At 35.7% G+C, this 18515-nt stretch overlaps 1 protein-coding gene across 6 annotated transcripts in view; it reads left to right on the top strand.

Moving 5' to 3' along the window:
* The window catches only part of ARHGAP20 (Rho GTPase activating protein 20), a 125807-nt gene that overhangs the window by 82140 nt on the left and 25152 nt on the right, over positions 1 to 18515 (top strand). For all 6 annotated transcript variants that reach the window (XM_009006745.5, XM_009006744.4, XM_035264482.3 and 3 more), the window contains exons 5-9: positions 4347 to 4388; positions 5303 to 5387; positions 8172 to 8249; positions 10467 to 10533; positions 13074 to 13262. In XM_009006745.5, coding sequence (XP_009004993.1) covers positions 4347 to 4388; positions 5303 to 5387; positions 8172 to 8249; positions 10467 to 10533; positions 13074 to 13262 — 461 coding nt within the window. The remainder of the gene's footprint in view (positions 1 to 4346; positions 4389 to 5302; positions 5388 to 8171; positions 8250 to 10466; positions 10534 to 13073; positions 13263 to 18515) is intronic.

Raw genomic sequence — 18515 nt, 5'->3', positions numbered from 1 at the left:
ATATATATACATATATATGCGTATATATATACATACATATATATATACATATATATACATACATATATATATACATACATATACATACATATATATATACATACATATATATATACATATATATATATACATACATATATATATACATATATATATATTGAGAGAGAGAGAGAGAGATCTATATATAGAGAGAGAGAGAAAGAGAGATGGAGTTTTGCCCTTATTGCCCAAGCTGGAGTGCAATGGCATGATCTCGGTTCACTGCAAACTCCACCTCCTGATTTCAAGCAATACTCCTGCCTCAGCCTCCCAAGTAGCTGGGATTATAGGTACAGGCCACCATACCTGGTTAATTTTTTTGTATTATTAGTAGAAATGGGGTTTCACCATGTTAGTCAGGCTGGTCTCAAACTCCTGACCTCAGGTGATCCTCCTGCCTCAGCCTCCCAAAGTGCTGGGATTACAGGCGTGAGCCACCATGCCTGGCATATTTTTTACCACAGTGGAACATGTGTTTTACAGTGTTGCAACAAAAACCTTTTAACCTAGAATACAATATCCAACAAAAATATTATTTTTAAATGAAGGTAGAATGAACATTTTTTTAAACTACAATAATTTATTACTAGCAAACTGGCCTACAAAAAAAAAATAATGTTAACAGAAGCTTTTCATGCTGAGTGAAGATACAAGAGGGAAGCTTGGATCTTTAGGAAGGAGTGGACATCATTGGAAATGTTATGGAAATCTAGGTCATGATCAGTTTAAAATTCCATCAGGTAGCAAGTTAAAGAAGCAGTCTCTCCTGTCCAGTTACTATAACTATTTTTTGTAAATACAGCCAGGCACAGGGGCTGGTGCCTGGAATCCCAGCTGCTTGAAAGGCTGAGGTGAGAGGATCACTTGAGGTGAGGAGTTTGAGATCAGTCTGGTCAATATAGCAAGACTCTGTCTCTACAAAAAAGTAAAAATATTATGCAAGCATGGTGGCACACACCTGTAGACCCAGCTACTTGGGAGGCTGAGGTGAAGAATTGCTTCAGGACATAGACCTGGGCAACATAGACTTCCATCTCTAAAAAAGTGTTAAAATTAGCTGAGCATGGTGATACCCATCTGTATTTTTAGCTACTTAGGAGGATGTAGCAGGAGCATTGCTTGAGTCCAGGAATTCAAGGCTGTAGTGAGCTGTGATTGTACCACTACCCTCCAGCCTGGGCAGTATCTCCAGCCTGAGCAAGCTGTAGTGAGCTGTGATGGCACCACTACACTCCAGCCTGGTCAGTGTCTCCATCCTGAGCAACACCAGTCTCAAAAACTAGTAGCATTGAAATCTAAGACTGATAACTGCCAGAATCTTTGAAAAACTCCCAATTGAGTCAAACTGAGGAAAGAGCAGACAATCAATTTGAAGTTTCTGTGCTTTACTTTGGGAAACAGGGTAGTCACATCTCAGAAAAGGCCAAAAGGAATTTCATCTCTATCACTACCTATACTCTGATTCACAAACTAAGTATCTGTATCTACCAGAAAAATAGGTCCTGCACCTTGATTTTACAAATAATGGTATGGTAGAATGGGAAAATTATTCAGAAGACACAGGAAGTATTGAATCTGACAACTATCTATCTACAAGAAGAATCGGAAAATAATTTTTTTTTTAGATGGAGTTCTGCTCTTGTTGCCCACGCTGGAGTGCAATGGTGCAATCTTAGCTCACAGCAACCTCCACCTCCCGGGTTTAGGTGATTCTTCTGCCTCAGCCTCCTGAGTAACTGGGATTAAGGCACCTGCCACCATGCCCGGCTAATTTTGTAATTTTAGTAGAGACAGGGTTTCTCCATGTTAGTCAGGCTAGTCTCGAACTCTGACCTCAGGTGATCTGCACCTCAGCCTCCCAAAGTGCTGGGATTACAGGTGTGAGCCACTGTGCCTGGCCCAGAAAATACATTAACTTACGTTCCTACTGTGAATCTTAGACTACAAACTCAGGTATGCCTGTTTATTTATAGATCAAATTAAAACTCATCTTAAACCCCCATTTTGCCAGGCTGGTAAGAAATCAGATTTTCTTCTTTACTGAACTGCTGTTTTTGTAAGGTAGAACTAGAATACAGGAGACTTCTAAGATGCCTCCAAAACAGACAAAGGGCTTCTGACGTTAGTCTGTTGCGATCACTGTTGACATCTTTTTCTTTGCCCAGAGTTGTCCCTGTGTGTCCAGAGATGTTCTGTTTCTTTGTCATAAGGCAGGGGGAAGGTATCCTTGCTGATATAAAAACTTTGATTTCTATGACCCAGCCTCCCTAATGACTCCTTAAAACCTTTTCCTCTGGGTTCTTTGTTTCCTTAGGGTACCTTAACTAAGTGACATATGGTTTCCGGCTCACTCTCAGGGATGACAGGCCTCTGTCTCCTCCATAATTTGAGAGAATCTTCTAATCTGCTGTGCCCTTTTTATTTTCCAAGATACGTTGCTTTCTCCTGTCCTGGATCTTATTGTTATGTTTTCAATGGGTTTAAGTATATATGAAACCCGGAGATAGCCATTGACTTTGAAGTACTTTGATTTTTAGTCCTGTAAAAATGCCTGAGATCAAGAATTACTGAAGAAAGGGAATCCCAGATTCAGATAAAGAGCAGGGGGGAAAGGGAAATATATGAGAAAAATACACAAATCAGTCTCCATACATTAACCTGACACACTTCTTAATTTATATTTTGAAGTAATATATGCTATATATTCAACCAAGGGAACACAGCAATGAGAATGAATCATCTAAAACCACACACAGTAGTGTAATTAAATCTCATAAACATAAGGTTGAAATAAGCCAGTCGCAAAACAGTATTTATTCTTACATTTATATAAAGTACTAAAACATACAAAACCATTCTATGCTATTGAAAGTCAGGATAGTGGAAAAGAACATAAGGGACCTTCCAAGCTGATTTTCTGTTTTATGATCTGGGCGCCGGTTTACATGATTGTGTTCAGTTTGTTAAAATTCTTTAAGCTGTACTTGTAAGCTTTGCGCAGTTTTCTTTATATATCTTATTGCAGTTAAAAGTTAAAAAAAATAGTCTTAAAGGGGCAATTTTCTTTAACTGCTTTGAAAAAAAGCAGGTCTGGAGCAAACCTCTTCTCTATTTCTCAGCAGAGATTTTTGCTAAATAAATTCAAGGTTTGACATAAAGGAGCCTAGAAAATCTGTTTTAGAAAAGAGAGTACATCAAAAGATAGTAAGGAATTGTGAAAGATGGAAAGTGTATGGTCAATGGTTAAAAAAAAAAAAAAAAAGTGATACACTTTGGCCAATCCTGGGAGATTGCTTATGGAGAAAATTGCTAAGCAACAAAGTTCGTGAATAAATGTATTTTGGGAAATAATAAAATAACTAGAACTTCCAGCATCTCTAAAAACATTAAAAAGTTAGCATCTGTAGCCCCAACTACTCAGGAGGTTGAGCCAGAATGATCACTTGAGCCCCAGGAGTTCAAGGTTGCAGTGAGCCATGATCACGCCTCTACACTCTAACCTGGGCAACAGAGCAAAATCCCTGTCTTAAAAAAAAGAGAGAAAAATATGATTTTAAAAGTCTGTTAGTGACAAGACCACATAAGAATAAGCTTTAAATTATTTCTAACCTTAAGAATTAAATATAACTGTGAAATTAGTATAAAAATCAATACTAATTTAGTTGCAAATGGTTGATCTTAATCAGAAAGTTATAGTTATTAAGAGTAAGTTTTCAGTGAACTAATTTATTAAATCATAATCTTGCTGTACGTATTTTCAAAAAAATGTTTTGTTTTGTTTTGTTTTTTTGACAGCAAACTGGTTTCTTGGCAGAGAGATTTCCATCCACATGCCAAATTTCTTTTAATCTCTTCACTCTCAATATTAAGCATACTTTCTATTTGTATGGCCGTTTGAGCCACAAAAATACTAACCAGTTTCATAGATGTAGAAACTGAGGCTTAGAGGTTAAATGACTTGCCCATGATCATCTAGCTTGCTTATCATTTTGAAACCAAGTGTTAGATTCCAAATCAAGTACTCTTACCACTAGTATAATACCACCTGTAAAAAGTAGAAAAGAGGATTTGTCTTAGATCCATCCAAAAGGATTTAATAAAATGACACATGACTGTAGTTTTTCCAAAGAGATGTTTTCACTGCAGAGTTCTCCAGAACACAATTATGCCAAGGTTGCAGCCTGTGTGTGCAGCTACATTAGTAACGACAGGCTCTTGATATTTTCATCTGGATTGACAATCGCAAATCTGTCAGCATATGTGTTTTATGTGGTTTAATTTTTCTCTCCCATTTTCTTTGATTGCAGTTCTTCAGAACAAAAGGACAAATGGCTCTCTCTCCTTCAGAGGTATTTTTTCAGTATTCATATTTTTAATCTTTAACCTTTAATAAATGAATTAAGAACTTTTCTGCAGAGATGTGCCCCAAATTATTCCCCTTCTCCTTAGTAGAAATGGTTCATTTGTCCTTTTAATAAGGTGCTGCCCATATTGTATACTAGTTGCTTACTTGCTATAAATATGTTCTCTCATTACATGTGTTTCTTAACTTTCCAGGAAGGAGAACATTGAGGTCTAGTTAAATCATCTTAGACAGAAGTTAGTCAATAATCTCTCTCTTGCCATTGTCTCCAGCCTATGAATTGGAGCTAACGGTTTCCTCAAAGAATGTATTAAGTTTCCATAAATGCAGAGTTTTTTGCTAAGCACCTCAAAAATAATGGTAGTTATTACCCCTGCCATTGAGCCTGCAGACTAAAGTGATTGACTTAGGTTCATCTGTTAGAGTCCTTCCCTCCCTCCTGTCCTCCCTCCCTCCCCACACAATAGGATAACCAAGATTTACAACCTACTGAAGAGCTAAATGAGAAGTACAAGGCATTGCTTTGGTTTGGCCTTGTAAATTATGTATTATATATGTTCCTATATTTATCAGTAAGGTGCTGGACCTGCCCACAGAAGGCAGGGAAGCTTTGAGGGTAAAACATTACCCAGAGGTGCCCTAACTTGATTATGCTTCTCAAACCTCACTTGACATGGATGTCCCATTTTTTTTGTGTCTATGCCTAATGTCCTGAATTTTTTTTAATTCTCTTCCAACCCATAATGTAATCTGACTTTGCTGAGTCTTCTCATCTATCTTTTTAAAAATAGCATATAAGTATATTGGAAATAGTAGTAAAATAGATTGATTTCTAAAATAAGCCATTAGTGAATTCCATCTGACTCAGTGTTGTTTTGGGTTGTTGTTGCATTTGATTAGATACATCAATCTAGAGAAAGAAAAGGACTACCCGAAGAGCATTCCCCTCAAAATCTTCGCCAAGGACATTGGGAATTGTGCCTATGTAAGTGTTTCTAAGCCAGAAAATTAAATTCCACGTCCCTGCATAAGACAACACTATGGATAATAAGAGAGACAGGCAGGCAGGCAGGCAGACTGTGTATGTGCTATGGAAGGAAGGCATTTAGAAATACCACAGGGGAGAAATACATTTTCCTGGATATATGTCTGTCTTCATATACATGAAAAATAAACCCTAGAGAAAATGAAGCAAGAAATTCATATGAACTACAGTATTTAACATTTATGCTTGGAAAAAACATTGCTTGTGAGATGTCTCTTTCTTCCCTCTGGCATGAATATTTCTCTGGATCTTTTCCATACCAGCTGCAGAGACTTGTAGTAAAGTTGTTTCCACAAAGAGTATTTCCTATTATTATTAAGCAATTTTTTCCCAACTTGTCACTTCTTAAGCAGAAAGTGGTTTTGAAAAGTTATTCATTCTTTAAGTTTTTAGGGACTGAATCCTTAAGGTTAATAGGAGGATGCTCTGGGAAAGGTGACATTTTTAAGGGATCAGTATTTTACTGCCTCACAGGGTTTATCATATTGGTCAAATATTAAGTCATTAACTCCAGTCAGTTATTATGTATAATTTGATGACTGCAATCATAGTATAAGAGATAAAATGTTATCAATTATGAAGAATATGAAAACTTACGAATATTTTGTGACACTATCAACTGTCATACTTCTCAACAGCTCTAGATCACACAGATTAGTTTTGTGTGTGGAAAAATATGTAGTGCAAATAGTTATGTTTTGGCCAAAAGCAAAAGTTATGCAAATGTTCTGACCAGCTCCTGAATGCCAGATGTCACTGCTTGAGAGAATTACTCAATTTTTTTAATAATATGAGACTACAGAGATCTCCTGTAGCAAAGTAAAACAAAACAAAACAAAAACCCTGTTTTTTCTGTCTGCTTTGATTCAGTTCTGGCAGTTGGTTACATTCACAATTTCCTGGGAAATCCCTTAAATTTTTTTAACACTTTCTTTTCAGTACACGGAAAGTGTGTATTTGAGAAAGGACTGATGTCCCACTGTCATTTTGGAAGGGAAGATAAGAGATGTGGTCAGGTTGGGTGCTCTGTTTTTATCACTAGTACCCTGCTTAAGTCAAGGATGATGTGACATACTCTGTCCTTTGCTCTCTAAAGTAGCTCTCATAACAAGACTCTCATTCAGGGAGCCCTGCTTCCAGAGCCAGTCCCCCAGATAGGAAATGCATGTGTGGGAAGCATTCTTTATCTTTACCCTCTAGTTATATACACCTTGTCAGTAAATTATGATAATATGGAACAAAATTGCCACATTTTTAGTTTTGCCTGTTGCTTGTTTACTAGCCAAAGAGCTCTATCTGCATAAATTCATTTGTTTTGTATATAGGAAAGGCATGTAGGAAAAAATATACTTTCTATAATTATGTTTTGAACATATGTGCCTAGTATTGGGGAGGATAGATTGTTCACTTTACATTTCATGAGTTTCTTTAAATTAAATGGAAAGAATTTTAGACATTTCTAAAATCAGAAGCCTTTTTTAAAATTTATCTCTCAAGTTAAAGTACAGTATGTAATATACCTATGATACTCTGGTAGAAGACAGACGCTGGGTTGGGTGCTCTAAACACTCCTGTTTCACTTTGAGACAATTTTGCATTATCCTTGGGGCTACCCGGAACACAATTTGAAATCATGCGTTTAAAATGCTGTTTTTAATTAAAATTCAATTAACAATTTTTAGAGGCAGTTTGTCATGTCAAATAATTGGCTCATAGAGAAGAAATTCTATTAATGAAAAGATACATAATGAAGTATCAGATTTTGTTTACCTTTATTTTTATATCATTTTATTTCTATTTATGCTACTTTTTTGTGCCATTTAAGCCTTCTCTATCATGGACTAATTGCTGATATAATCTTATAATTCTCATGTGTAAAACCTATGTGTATAGCAAGTTTTTGTACAATGTAACATTGTTTTATATTTAAATAATGCATTTTGGAATTTGGTGAGCTCTCTAGATACATTAGAATCTTGTTAATTATTTTTCTGCTTGTTGCAAATTGTCTACTTTTAAGTAAACGTATTCAGTATAGTTTAGCACACTGCTATTATAGCTATCATATTCATTGGCAGAGTTGGTAATAGAATTGAGGTTTCTAAAACTTTCAGTTTTCTTCTAGACTCATTGGTTTTATGTCCTCCAAAGATTTCAACAATGAAAATCTTAGTGGTCACAGTGTGTGGCACATAGAAAGTTCCCAAAAGTGACTTTTAAAATGTCTTTTGTAACCAACTATTATCCTGATCTTACCTAACCTGACTTTATACCCTGCAAAGAAATAAAATCCTGTATTGTGAAAACACTACTCAGGAAGAAATAGAAAGATTCAGCTCTTGCCCTTTTTTTACTACCCTTTGCATTATGGAAATACAATTATGAAAATAAGGCAGAGGACCAGCCTCACTGATTTATTTTTTTCATTGGGAGCTGAATCCATGTACTCTCTCTGAAATATATTTAGTCCTTCTTATTTGCTTAAGCTCTTATATTCTGTAAGCCATGCATCCTTTAAGAGAAATGTTTTATTAGAGGGTATAATTTGTAAAGGAATGAAAGAAAATTATAATCAAAGGTTTTTGTTACACCTAAATCTTATACTTTACTGTGTCCACACTTGAAATAAAGAATTGCCTTTTGATGATCACTTGACAATGATTATTTGTTAACCTGTTTTAAAATTCATTATTTCATAGCTATATTTCTTTTTTTTTTCTACAGTCTAAAACTATAACAGTAATGAATTCAGATACAGTGAATGAAGTTATCAACATGGCATTACCAATGCTAGGGATAACTGTAAGTTATTCTGTTATTCTTAATTAAAAACAAGCTTCGATTATTTAAATTTATGTAAATGTTTTCCTTCCATCATAAGACAGCTGATTATTAGAGATACCAAAGTCATATTTTACTCCCCAAAATGTAGAAAATAAGAACAGTAAAGCTTTAATATTAGTTTAATATATGGGTGGTGCTGTTCTCCTATTTTAAAATCTGTGTGAACTGAAAATTATAAGATTGGACCATAATTTTAAAGTGACAATATATATTTTATTATATATGCTGTATACATATACAAAAAAAATGTTGGTATAAGGTTTTTAATAAAGTTTCATCTTCCTTCTCCCCTTGCTGCTTATCACAATTTGACTTCTCCCCTCTATTATTATCCCAAGTCTCAATCTGAGGATAATGAATTCTGAATAATTTGATCTGTAGTAGAATTTTTACATAAAACCATATTGGCTGGCTACAGGTCCTAAGGATGATATGGCTAATACCTCTAATGAACTGGTAAATAAAAAGACAAGCTTTGAATTAGATCATGGATTTGGAGATCTTTAGTGTGCATACCACACTTTTCCCTGTTTCGCTTTTAGCTTTGTACCTTTTGGTTTTCTATGATAAAGGTGAATTTTTGAGAATTTGGGGAGTGGAGATTAGAACGTTTGAGGAGGAGGTAGAGGAAAGAGAACTGGAAGATTTGGCCTCATCATCTGGCTGCCAGTTGTAATAAACACCACACAATGAGTACTCTCATTAAAGAGAATGACTTTCAAAAGGATGGTAACTAAAGGAAGCACTTAAAAACACTATTCCTTGAGTGAGATTCTCTATAAATATGAAAGTACACTGTGTATAAGCAAATCTAAATACAATTAATAATACTGTGAAATACTATGGCATGTCTTAAATATGTGTCATGTTACATCACTCAAGGAGTGCTGTTTCCAGAGCAATTCATGACAATATTTAAGACATGCCATAATATTATTAATTGTGTTTAGATTTGCTTATTCACTGTACTATAGTAAGTCCTTCAGAATTCAAGACAATCAAAATTTGGGATAATAAGTCTGATAATTCATTAAATTTTGTAATATAAATTTGATTACATTTAAATTATATACACTGGGTAAAGTAGGTACCTCCATTAATTTCTAAGCTATATGAATATATTTTAGAATAGATAGCTTTAGAGGTATGAAGAGAAATTAATGACATGATTCATTTTCTTATTTATGCTTTCCCTTTGGATAAAATTATTAATCTCCTCAGACCAAAAAAAATCTGTTAACTTAATTAGGATTTTAGACTATTTGGTTACACCAATTCTAAGGGATTATTACAGTGTTTTCAGACACTATATCAAAAGAAAGGATTTTTATTAGATTTGCCTTCCTATTTACAATAAATTTTTGGATGGGGTGGGAAGGAAGTAACAAACTAAGTATGGGGGTGGAATTTTTTTCATGGTATTATAAGGGCAGGGTTGTGATTTTTTATCAGAAGTTAAAGGCAAGGATGTGAAATATTGCCAACAGGCTTATCTGTTCTAGCTTCATCTAAAATCTTTTTGTTTTATCCCTCCTAGAGGATTCGGTAAAATCTGTATAATTTAGTATCATTTCTTTCAAGTGGGATTTATAATGTTGCTGGGTTATAATTCTGCTAGTGAACAATTTTATTGTTTTCCATGACAGGGACTATTCTCTAGAATAGAATTCTTGTCCTTTCTTTCCCTAGGACTGAACTTGCCCAAACTAAAGCCAGTAGAGATTGTGCCAATTAAGTATCTCCTCAAAGCCTCTTGGTCATTCTTCTGCTCAGAAGCAGCTGAGCTAATAATCAGCCTTTGAGATATTACTTTTTAATCATAGACAGAGCAGTGTTTGCGGTTTTCTGGATAATAAGGTTGTCTTTGCAGGGGCATGTTGGAGGTTAAACCCAATATTCTCTAAGAAGTGGAGGGACATAGCAGAAGTCAGGACTCTAAAAGATTCACCTTTAAGAGCCAGGAAGATTGTTTTTCCTTCTAAAGGGGCCTAGCTATGATTTTACATTCTGTGGGCTACCTATATTTTGAAGGCCTGATTCCACTGCAGTTCATGGATCTCTAACCATCACTGGGTAGGGAGCAGGAGGGAGGACACAGAAAAAAAAAAAGTGTGTTCTCATTCAAGTATCAAATGTGAAAGATTTATTGTGGCATTTAACTCTTTTATCTCTAAGGGCTCTGAGAGAGATTACCAGTTGTGGGTCAATTCTGGCAAAGAAGAGGCTCCATATCCACTCATTGGTAAGTTTTTGCAAAAGTCTAAGATAGCATTGATTGTGTTTTGATTATAATTCTAAGTGTCTCAGAGAATTGGTCATATGGTCCTAACCTTAAATACTATTAAATGTGAATCTCATGATGTTCATTTACATAAATATTTAACAAGGATTTACTATGTGCTAGACAAATAATATCTCCTCATTCAAGCAACTAATGGTATAGTTTGGAAGAAAAATATAAGCTTTTCTCTCTGCTTTTTCATTTGACAAACAGTTATCCTGCCAAACCTCTTAAAAATTTTTAAAAGAAAGAAATATGCATTGGCATTTATTTTTTTCATGTATTCATTTTTCATATTCAGTTTTTAAATTTTCTGTTCCCTTACCTACCTACTATGTGCCTCTATGCAAGACCATCTAAAATATGACCATGCAGCTTAATTCATCAATGAGTATGTAACACCTGCTATGTACCTAGAACCTTCCTAGACATCATGAAGAAAATTAGATTAACCCATTTAGATTCCTAAAAGTCTTTACTGTCTCCTACTTTAGTAAGTCAATTATTTTGCTATTTCTCTAGTCATGTTTTCTAGCATTTGTCATGAGGAATTATTAATAAATAGGTTACCTTTTACCTTATTTAAGTCATTAGCTAAAAAATATTTCTTGATCAGTAATTTCAGTGTGATTAACAAAAATAGAATAATTAAAATAAAGAACAGTATCTTTACCAGATCTTGAGATGCTAACAATGATAATGATGATGATGACAATTTCTGTTAACAATTTTAAAATGCTTACTACCTGCCAGACATTGTGCAGAGCATATTGTATGCATTGTTTCATGTAATTCTTTATTTATCTATGAGGTCACTACTGCGTAATTCAGAGTGCTTCAAGTACTCTTAGTAATCTAAAAACAAACATTTCTACAAATGTACAACTCAGATCATACACAGAGCTGAAGACAAAATCAACTGTATTTTAAGATTTTTTTTTTTTTTTTGAGATGGAGTCTCGTTCTGTTGCCCAGGCTGGAGTGCAATGGGGCGATCTCAGCTCACTGCAACCTCTGCCATCCGGGTTCAAGCAATTCTCCTGCATCAGTCTCCCAAGTAGTTGGCATTACAGGCACCCACCACCTTGCTTGGCTAATTTTTTTATATTTTTAGTAGAGACAGGGTTTCACCATGTTGGTCAAGCTGGTCAAACTCCTGACCTCAGGTGATCTGCCTGCCTCGGCCTCTCAACAGATTTGTTTTTAGTTTTGTTATTTTTGTAATAGTCAATGAGCAATAATTAAAGTTATTAAAGATAAAACACTTAAAATTATTGTTTTAATAAAATATATTAATTGAAACTATGTAGATGGTAACTTTTAGGCTTAAAACAGCCCCTAGCTTCCTGACTAGCTCTTACAGGAAAACAGTGGGATAAGGGACATTATCGTCCCATGATTTGGCAGCAATTCTTAATCATTAAATTTTAATGTGCTCTGCAAACCTCAATTGTAGATTAGCTGCCGGCTACTTTAATAAACTGATTTTGTTTTATTATTGTCATACCTTTTTCTGCCTTAATCCATGAAAGTTTCTATAGTAGTTGATATTAATGAAACATTGACATTGGATGCCTAGGCCAGTTGAAAAGGAAGAGTAAGAGTTCGCTGAGTTACATTTAGTGGTAAGTCAGGCATAGAAGGGAATTTGCTCTCTGTACTTAAAACAACTACAGCACAATGGTATTTGAAGATTACACTAAAAAGATGTAATTATTTACTATACTAAAGAGTGAAAGTCATGTTGTAGTCAGATGTCCAGGGTTTAGTTGTTATAGTTTGTACATTCCTTTTTGCATCCGTTTCTGTGTTGCTGATACCCTGTAGTCTTCCTTCTGATCATTGCCTCTGAACCTCAATCTCAGAGGGTAACAGTGAGAAGGAAGCATAAATCAAACCAGTCCCAATGCTCTTGAGTAACTAACTGTGTAACTAATAAAAATTAATGAAATATTTTTAGACAAACATGTTGTGTTAAATAATATTAATAATAGTGATACTTGACATATATAGTTATTTGTCCCTGTTATGTAAATAATTTAGCCATTAATGTTTATATATTTTATCCTTATAATGCTTATGTGGTAGGTAGAAAAAATATTGTAAATCACAGATTTGAGACTGAACAAGGACATGTATTTGCTGAAAATGTATAGATCTTGTTCATGTCAAAGGTGACAATAGAACACCTTTAAATATTATTCGATGCAAACACTGGAAAAGTCAGCATTACGGAACTCACAAACTGATTCATTCCAAACAAGATAATCTTTAAAGACTTTTTTTCTTCTTTTTCTCCCTCCTCCTCTTAAAAGGACTTTTGTAGGACCACCTGCATAACGGTCTCCAACTGTAGCAGTGTAAATGATCATTCTGTCAAACAAAAGGATTATTTATGCCAAAAGTCCCAGGAGTAAACTGCAGGACATTCCTATTTTGTTGTACACATGCTAACAGTACCAGTCAGCCCGAAGTTTACACTTAGATTGTTCTCTGTGTAGGGCATGAATATCCATATGGAATTAAAATGAGCCATCTTCGCGACACTGCGCTCCTGACACCAGGATCAAAGGACTCTACCACCCCTTTTAACCTCCAAGAGCCCTTCCTTATGGAACAGCTGCCTCGAGAGATGCAGTGCCAGTTCATTCTGAAGCCCAGCCGCCTGGCTGCAGCCCAGCCACTGAGCGGTGAGTTGCTTCTAGCAAAAGTTTTCATTCCTGAACATAAATTTAGTACAAAGGCAAAGACTCAAACCTCCATCCAGATGAGGTATTTTTGGTTTGGGTTTTGCTAAGTATTTTGCAAAGGAAAAATGGACTTTTAGAAGAAGATGGTTTTATAAATCAGCGATAGGCATGATTGACTTAGAATCAGCAACTAGTAGCAATACAGTCTGTTCCTTCTTTCTTCACCATTCTTTCCCCTTTAACCTTATTTCTACTGCAGAGTCAAAGGCACTAAGCAGTGCTGCAGGTGCTTCAATGCCTTCTTTGTACTGTAACACACTCCAACTGTGTGTTCTCCCTAAATGGTTGTATTATAAAAAAGAGGCTGTCAGTGATGGGTGTCAGAAGATTGTGATGCCCTACCTGGATTCTGGTGCTGATAAGTATGTGAAAATGGAGATGATTTCTACAGAAGTCGCTCCTTAGCCTACTAATCTAATATGAATTCCCTGTGAACATAGCTGTGTCTTACCCACCCCTTAATAAAGACTCTGGAATGATGAAAGTGATGTTCAATATGAGAGAACCATAATTTACCCTAACCCAAGTTTGAGCTTTAAGCTCTGTCTGAAAGGAAGATTGTATAAGCAACAGGAGAAAATTGATACCAAAAAGTATGAGTGAGATAGTAGAAAATTGATTGTGAATTTCTATAGCTGTCTTTGTCAATGTGAACCAACTGGGAGACCCAAGGATTTGCATTTTGCAAAGAAGCAAACTTGGACCCCAGGCATAATAAGTTTAAAAGGGTGGCATGGACCTTGACAGATTACTGAGGCCACCTTCCTGCCACCTGACAGATTATTGGCATCATTTGAGTGCCAGGGGAAAGTCTAAAATTCTTTATCTGTGTGCGATTCAACTGCTATAGCATTAATGAAAAATTAATTCATACTGTTTTTATCTTCATTGTAGAACAACCCTACTTTAAGAAAGATTTTTATGTAGCTATCCAAACTCAGAGAAAACAAATTAAACCAGCACTTATTGTAAAGAGTTTTTTTTTTTGCTTTAAATGTTAATATACACCAAGAATGTTTTAAACAGAATCTCCTCTAATGCATTTAAAGTTATTTAACTTCTAATTTATACTTCATACTAAAACTTAGTTTCTGAAATAACTGCATCAACAAATTGTAACTGCAGTGTGAAATTTGCTTTCCTGTTTGCCCCTTTAATTCAAGATTTTGACATTTTATTGGACAGAAAGTGTTGTAACCGCCATCTGTTTTCTTCATCCAGCCTTTGTTCATTCTATTTTTCATCTCTGGAAGCCTGGATTCTTTCTGCTTCTTTCAGACCTACTAACCTCTACCCCTTTCTCCATCCATTAGTCCCCTGTTCATCTTTACTTTCCTCCTTATGCAACTTGAATTCCATAGTTATCGCAGTCATCCCTGTCTAGCAGAAAACCTCTGCTTCTGCTTCTTTGACCCTCTTTTCTACATTCCTATATAACAAGTAAAATCCCATCTCTAGATGAACTCTTTGCACGGTTAGAAGAAATCATATAGCATCAGGGCAACTTGGTATCATTAATGACCAACCTTAAATGGGCACGTCATACTGAATGAGTAGTTACCTTTGTTTCTGTGCGGCATTCTCCAGCTACTCGAATCTGTTCTCTTATATACATTTCTACCCACATGCACATTCAGCCTGTCACTCTCTGTTGATGATCTAGCCTCAAACTTTATACTTTACTAAAGTCATTGGTAAATCAGTAGACCAGTCGTCACAGTCATCAGGGACTCCCTCATCTTGCCAACATCAGATGTACAAACTGACCATGAATTTGTTAATAGTCATCTCTCTATAAGATTAAATCGAGTTTTTGGACTCTAAAATTTTTTGCTCACCTTGGGTAATTTTGAAAGGGGTGCACTGAGACATCATGGTCTTCCATCCACTAAAATGTGAGCTCCATGAAGGCAGGGATTTTGGTATATTTGTTCACTTATATATCCCCAGCACCTGGAACAGTGCCTGGCAGACACAAATAAATATTCAGTCAATATCTGTTGTGTGAATGAACAATAGGTTTGTTGTTAGCTCAGAGATACAAAGAGTATCTTCATAGGTAGGCTGAGGAGAATAATAGCCTTCTCTTCTACCTTTGTACTATGTTTTTCAAAACTGTTTTTCTGGGTCCCTTATCAATTTTATTTTGTAATAATCAGGAATCAGGTATCCTAAGGGTTTTACCTAGTTTTGGTAATGACTTGCTTAACTAAATTGTAGGCATCCTCTGCTTAGTGTCTTTCTATTGGGAGTGAAGCTAGATTATTCCAGTTGTAAATGATTCATGGTAAATGGGATTGGGGTGGAACAACTAAAGACCAGTGATGCCAAGGGCCAGCTGAGCATCAGATTCGCCTGTGTAAAAAATTACAGGTGAACCACTAATGTTGTTTCTTTTTAAATACAAAAGAATTTGATGAACAACTGCTTTGGAAATCAGTGATTTAGATCAGGGATTAGCAAACTTTTTCTGTAAGGGGCTGGATAGTAAAATTTTGCAGCTCAGTATCCCAAATGAAGGATATTATGTCTTCATGTAACAGGAGAAAAAACAAATTTCCACTAAATTTTATTGATTATAATTCAAAATATAACAATGGTGTACAGTTTTATGTAATACAAATCTAATGAGTGAGAAGTGAATTCTTTTGGAGGGATAACATTTCACTTGGCTCGATCTAGCCATCAAAACTGAGTACAAATGGTCTGATCTATAATCAACTTTTTCTATTTCATCTTTGAAAACATTTTCTCACATAGATATTGCCAAACACTGATATCATTCTACAAGCATCTAATTTCAGTTGAGCATATTTCTCTTTTATATCTAATTTGTAGAATGTTGTTAGATTCTTCTCTCGATATTTGCCTTTTAGCATATTACTTCATTGCTGATAATCACTTCCTGTTGAAGGTTAGGTGGAAGCTCTTCAGCTGCATAGTTAAGTGGATTTTGAGCTATGGAAATCACCTTTGCTCTTGCATCAAGGCTGATAGAACACTACTCGAACTGTAGTTGAACTCAGAAAACATATCCGCTGTAGATTTGTATATGAATAAAGATTTTGCTTCTTGTTGTAACTTTTGACAGCACAAGAAGTATATAAAGCAACTTGATACTACTTGCGATTAAACTTTCATTGTTTTCAATATTATTACACTGAAAACTTTCTGTGTAAGCACTATTTTGCCTCGTAATTTTAGGTTGGATTTATTAAGAAACATCATCCCATCTAGAGCAAAAACTAATTTTCTTTATTATTATACTTTAAGTTCTGGGGTACATGTGCAGACTGTGCAGATTTGTTACATAGGTGTACACGTGCCATGGTGGTTTGCTGCATTCATCCCACAGTCATCTACATTAGGTGTTTCTCTTAAGGTTGGCCATCCCCAATACCCCAATCCCCTGCTATCCCTGCCCTAGCCTCCCCAACCCCCGACGAGCCCTGGTGTGTGATGTTCCCCTCCCTGTGTCCATGTGTTCTCATTGTTCAACACCCACTTACAAGTGAGAACATGCAGTGTTTGGTTTTCTGTTCTTGTGTCAGTTTGCTGAGAAGGTTTCCAACTTCATCCATGTCCCTGCAAAGGACATGAACTCATCCTTTTTTATGGCTGCCTAGTATTCCATGGTATATATGTGCCACATTTTCTTTATCCAGTCTGTCATTGATGGGCATTTGGGTTATTTCCAAGTCTTTGCTATTGTGAACAGTACCGCAGTAAACATACATGTGCATGTGTCTTTATAACTGAATGTTTTCTAATCCTTTGGGCATCTACCCAGTAATGGGATTGCTAGGTCAAATGGTATTTCTAATTCTAGATCCTTGAGGAATCGCCACACTGTCTTCCACAATGGTTGAACTAGTTTACACTCCCACCAACAGTGTAAAAGCATTCCTATTTCTCCACATCCTCTCCAGCATCTGTTGTCTCCTGATTTTTTAATGATTGCTATTCTAACCAGCATGAGGTGGTATCTCAATGTGGTTTTGATTTGCATTTCTCTAATGACCAGTGATGATAAGCATTTTTTCATATTATTGTTGGCTGCACAAATGTCTTCTTTTGAAAAGTGTCTGTTCATATTCCTTTGCCCACTTTTTGATGGGGTTGTTTTTTTCTTCTAAATTTGTTTAATTTCTCTGTAGATTCTGGATATTAGTCCTTTATCAGATGGGTAGATTGCAAAAATCTTTTCCCATTCTGTTGGTTGCCAGTTCATGCTAATGATTGTTTCTTTTGCTGTGCAGAAGCTCTTAAGTTTAATTAGATCTCATTTGTCTATTTTGGCTTTTGTTGCCAATGCTTTTGGTGTTTTAGCCATGAAGTCCTTGCCCATGCCTATGTCGTGAATGGTATTGCCTAGGTTTTCTTCCAGAGTTTTTACAATGTTAGACCTCATGTTTAAATTTTTAATCCATCTAGAGTTAATTTTGGTATAAGGTGTAAGGAAGGGATCCAGTTTCAGCTTTCTGCATATGGCTAGCCAGTTTTCCCAACAACATTTATTAAACAGGGAATCCTTTCCCCATTGTTTTTGTCAGATTTGTCAAACATCAGATGGTTGTAGTTGTGTGGCGTTCCTTCTGAGGCCTCTGTTCTGTTCCATCAGTCTATATCTCTGTTTTGGTACCAGTACCATGCTGTTTTGATTACAGTAGCCTTGTAATATAGTTTGAAGTCAGGTAGCATGATGCCTCCAGCTTTGTTTGTTGTTGTTGTTGTTTTCGTAGGATTATCTTGGCTATGTGAGCTCTTTTTCAGTTCCGTATGAAGTTTAAGGTGGTTTTTTCCAATTCTGTGAAGAAGGTCATTGGTAGCTTGATGGGGATAGCATTGAATCTATAAATTACTTTGGGCAGTATGGACATTTTCATTATATTGATTCTTCCTATCCATGAGCATGGAATGTTTTCCCATCTGTTTGTGTTCTCTCTTATTTCCTTGAGCAGTGCTTCGTAGTTCTCCTTGAAGAGGTCCTTCACATCCCTTGTTGTATACCCAGGTATTTTATTCTCTTTGTAGCAATTGTGAATGGGAGTTCACTCATGATTTGGCTCTCCATTTGTGTATTATTGGTGTATAAAAATACTTGTGATTTTTGCAAATTGATTTTGTATCCTGAAACTTTGCTGAAGTTGCTTATCAGTTTCAGGAGATTTTGGGCTGAGATGATGGGGTCTT

Source organism: Callithrix jacchus, chromosome 10 (genome assembly GCF_049354715.1).
Source record: "Callithrix jacchus isolate 240 chromosome 10, calJac240_pri, whole genome shotgun sequence".
Lineage (NCBI taxonomy): Eukaryota > Metazoa > Chordata > Mammalia > Primates > Cebidae > Callithrix > Callithrix jacchus.
Note: the sequence above shows the minus strand (reverse complement) of the source record. Positions and strands in the feature narration are given on the sequence as shown.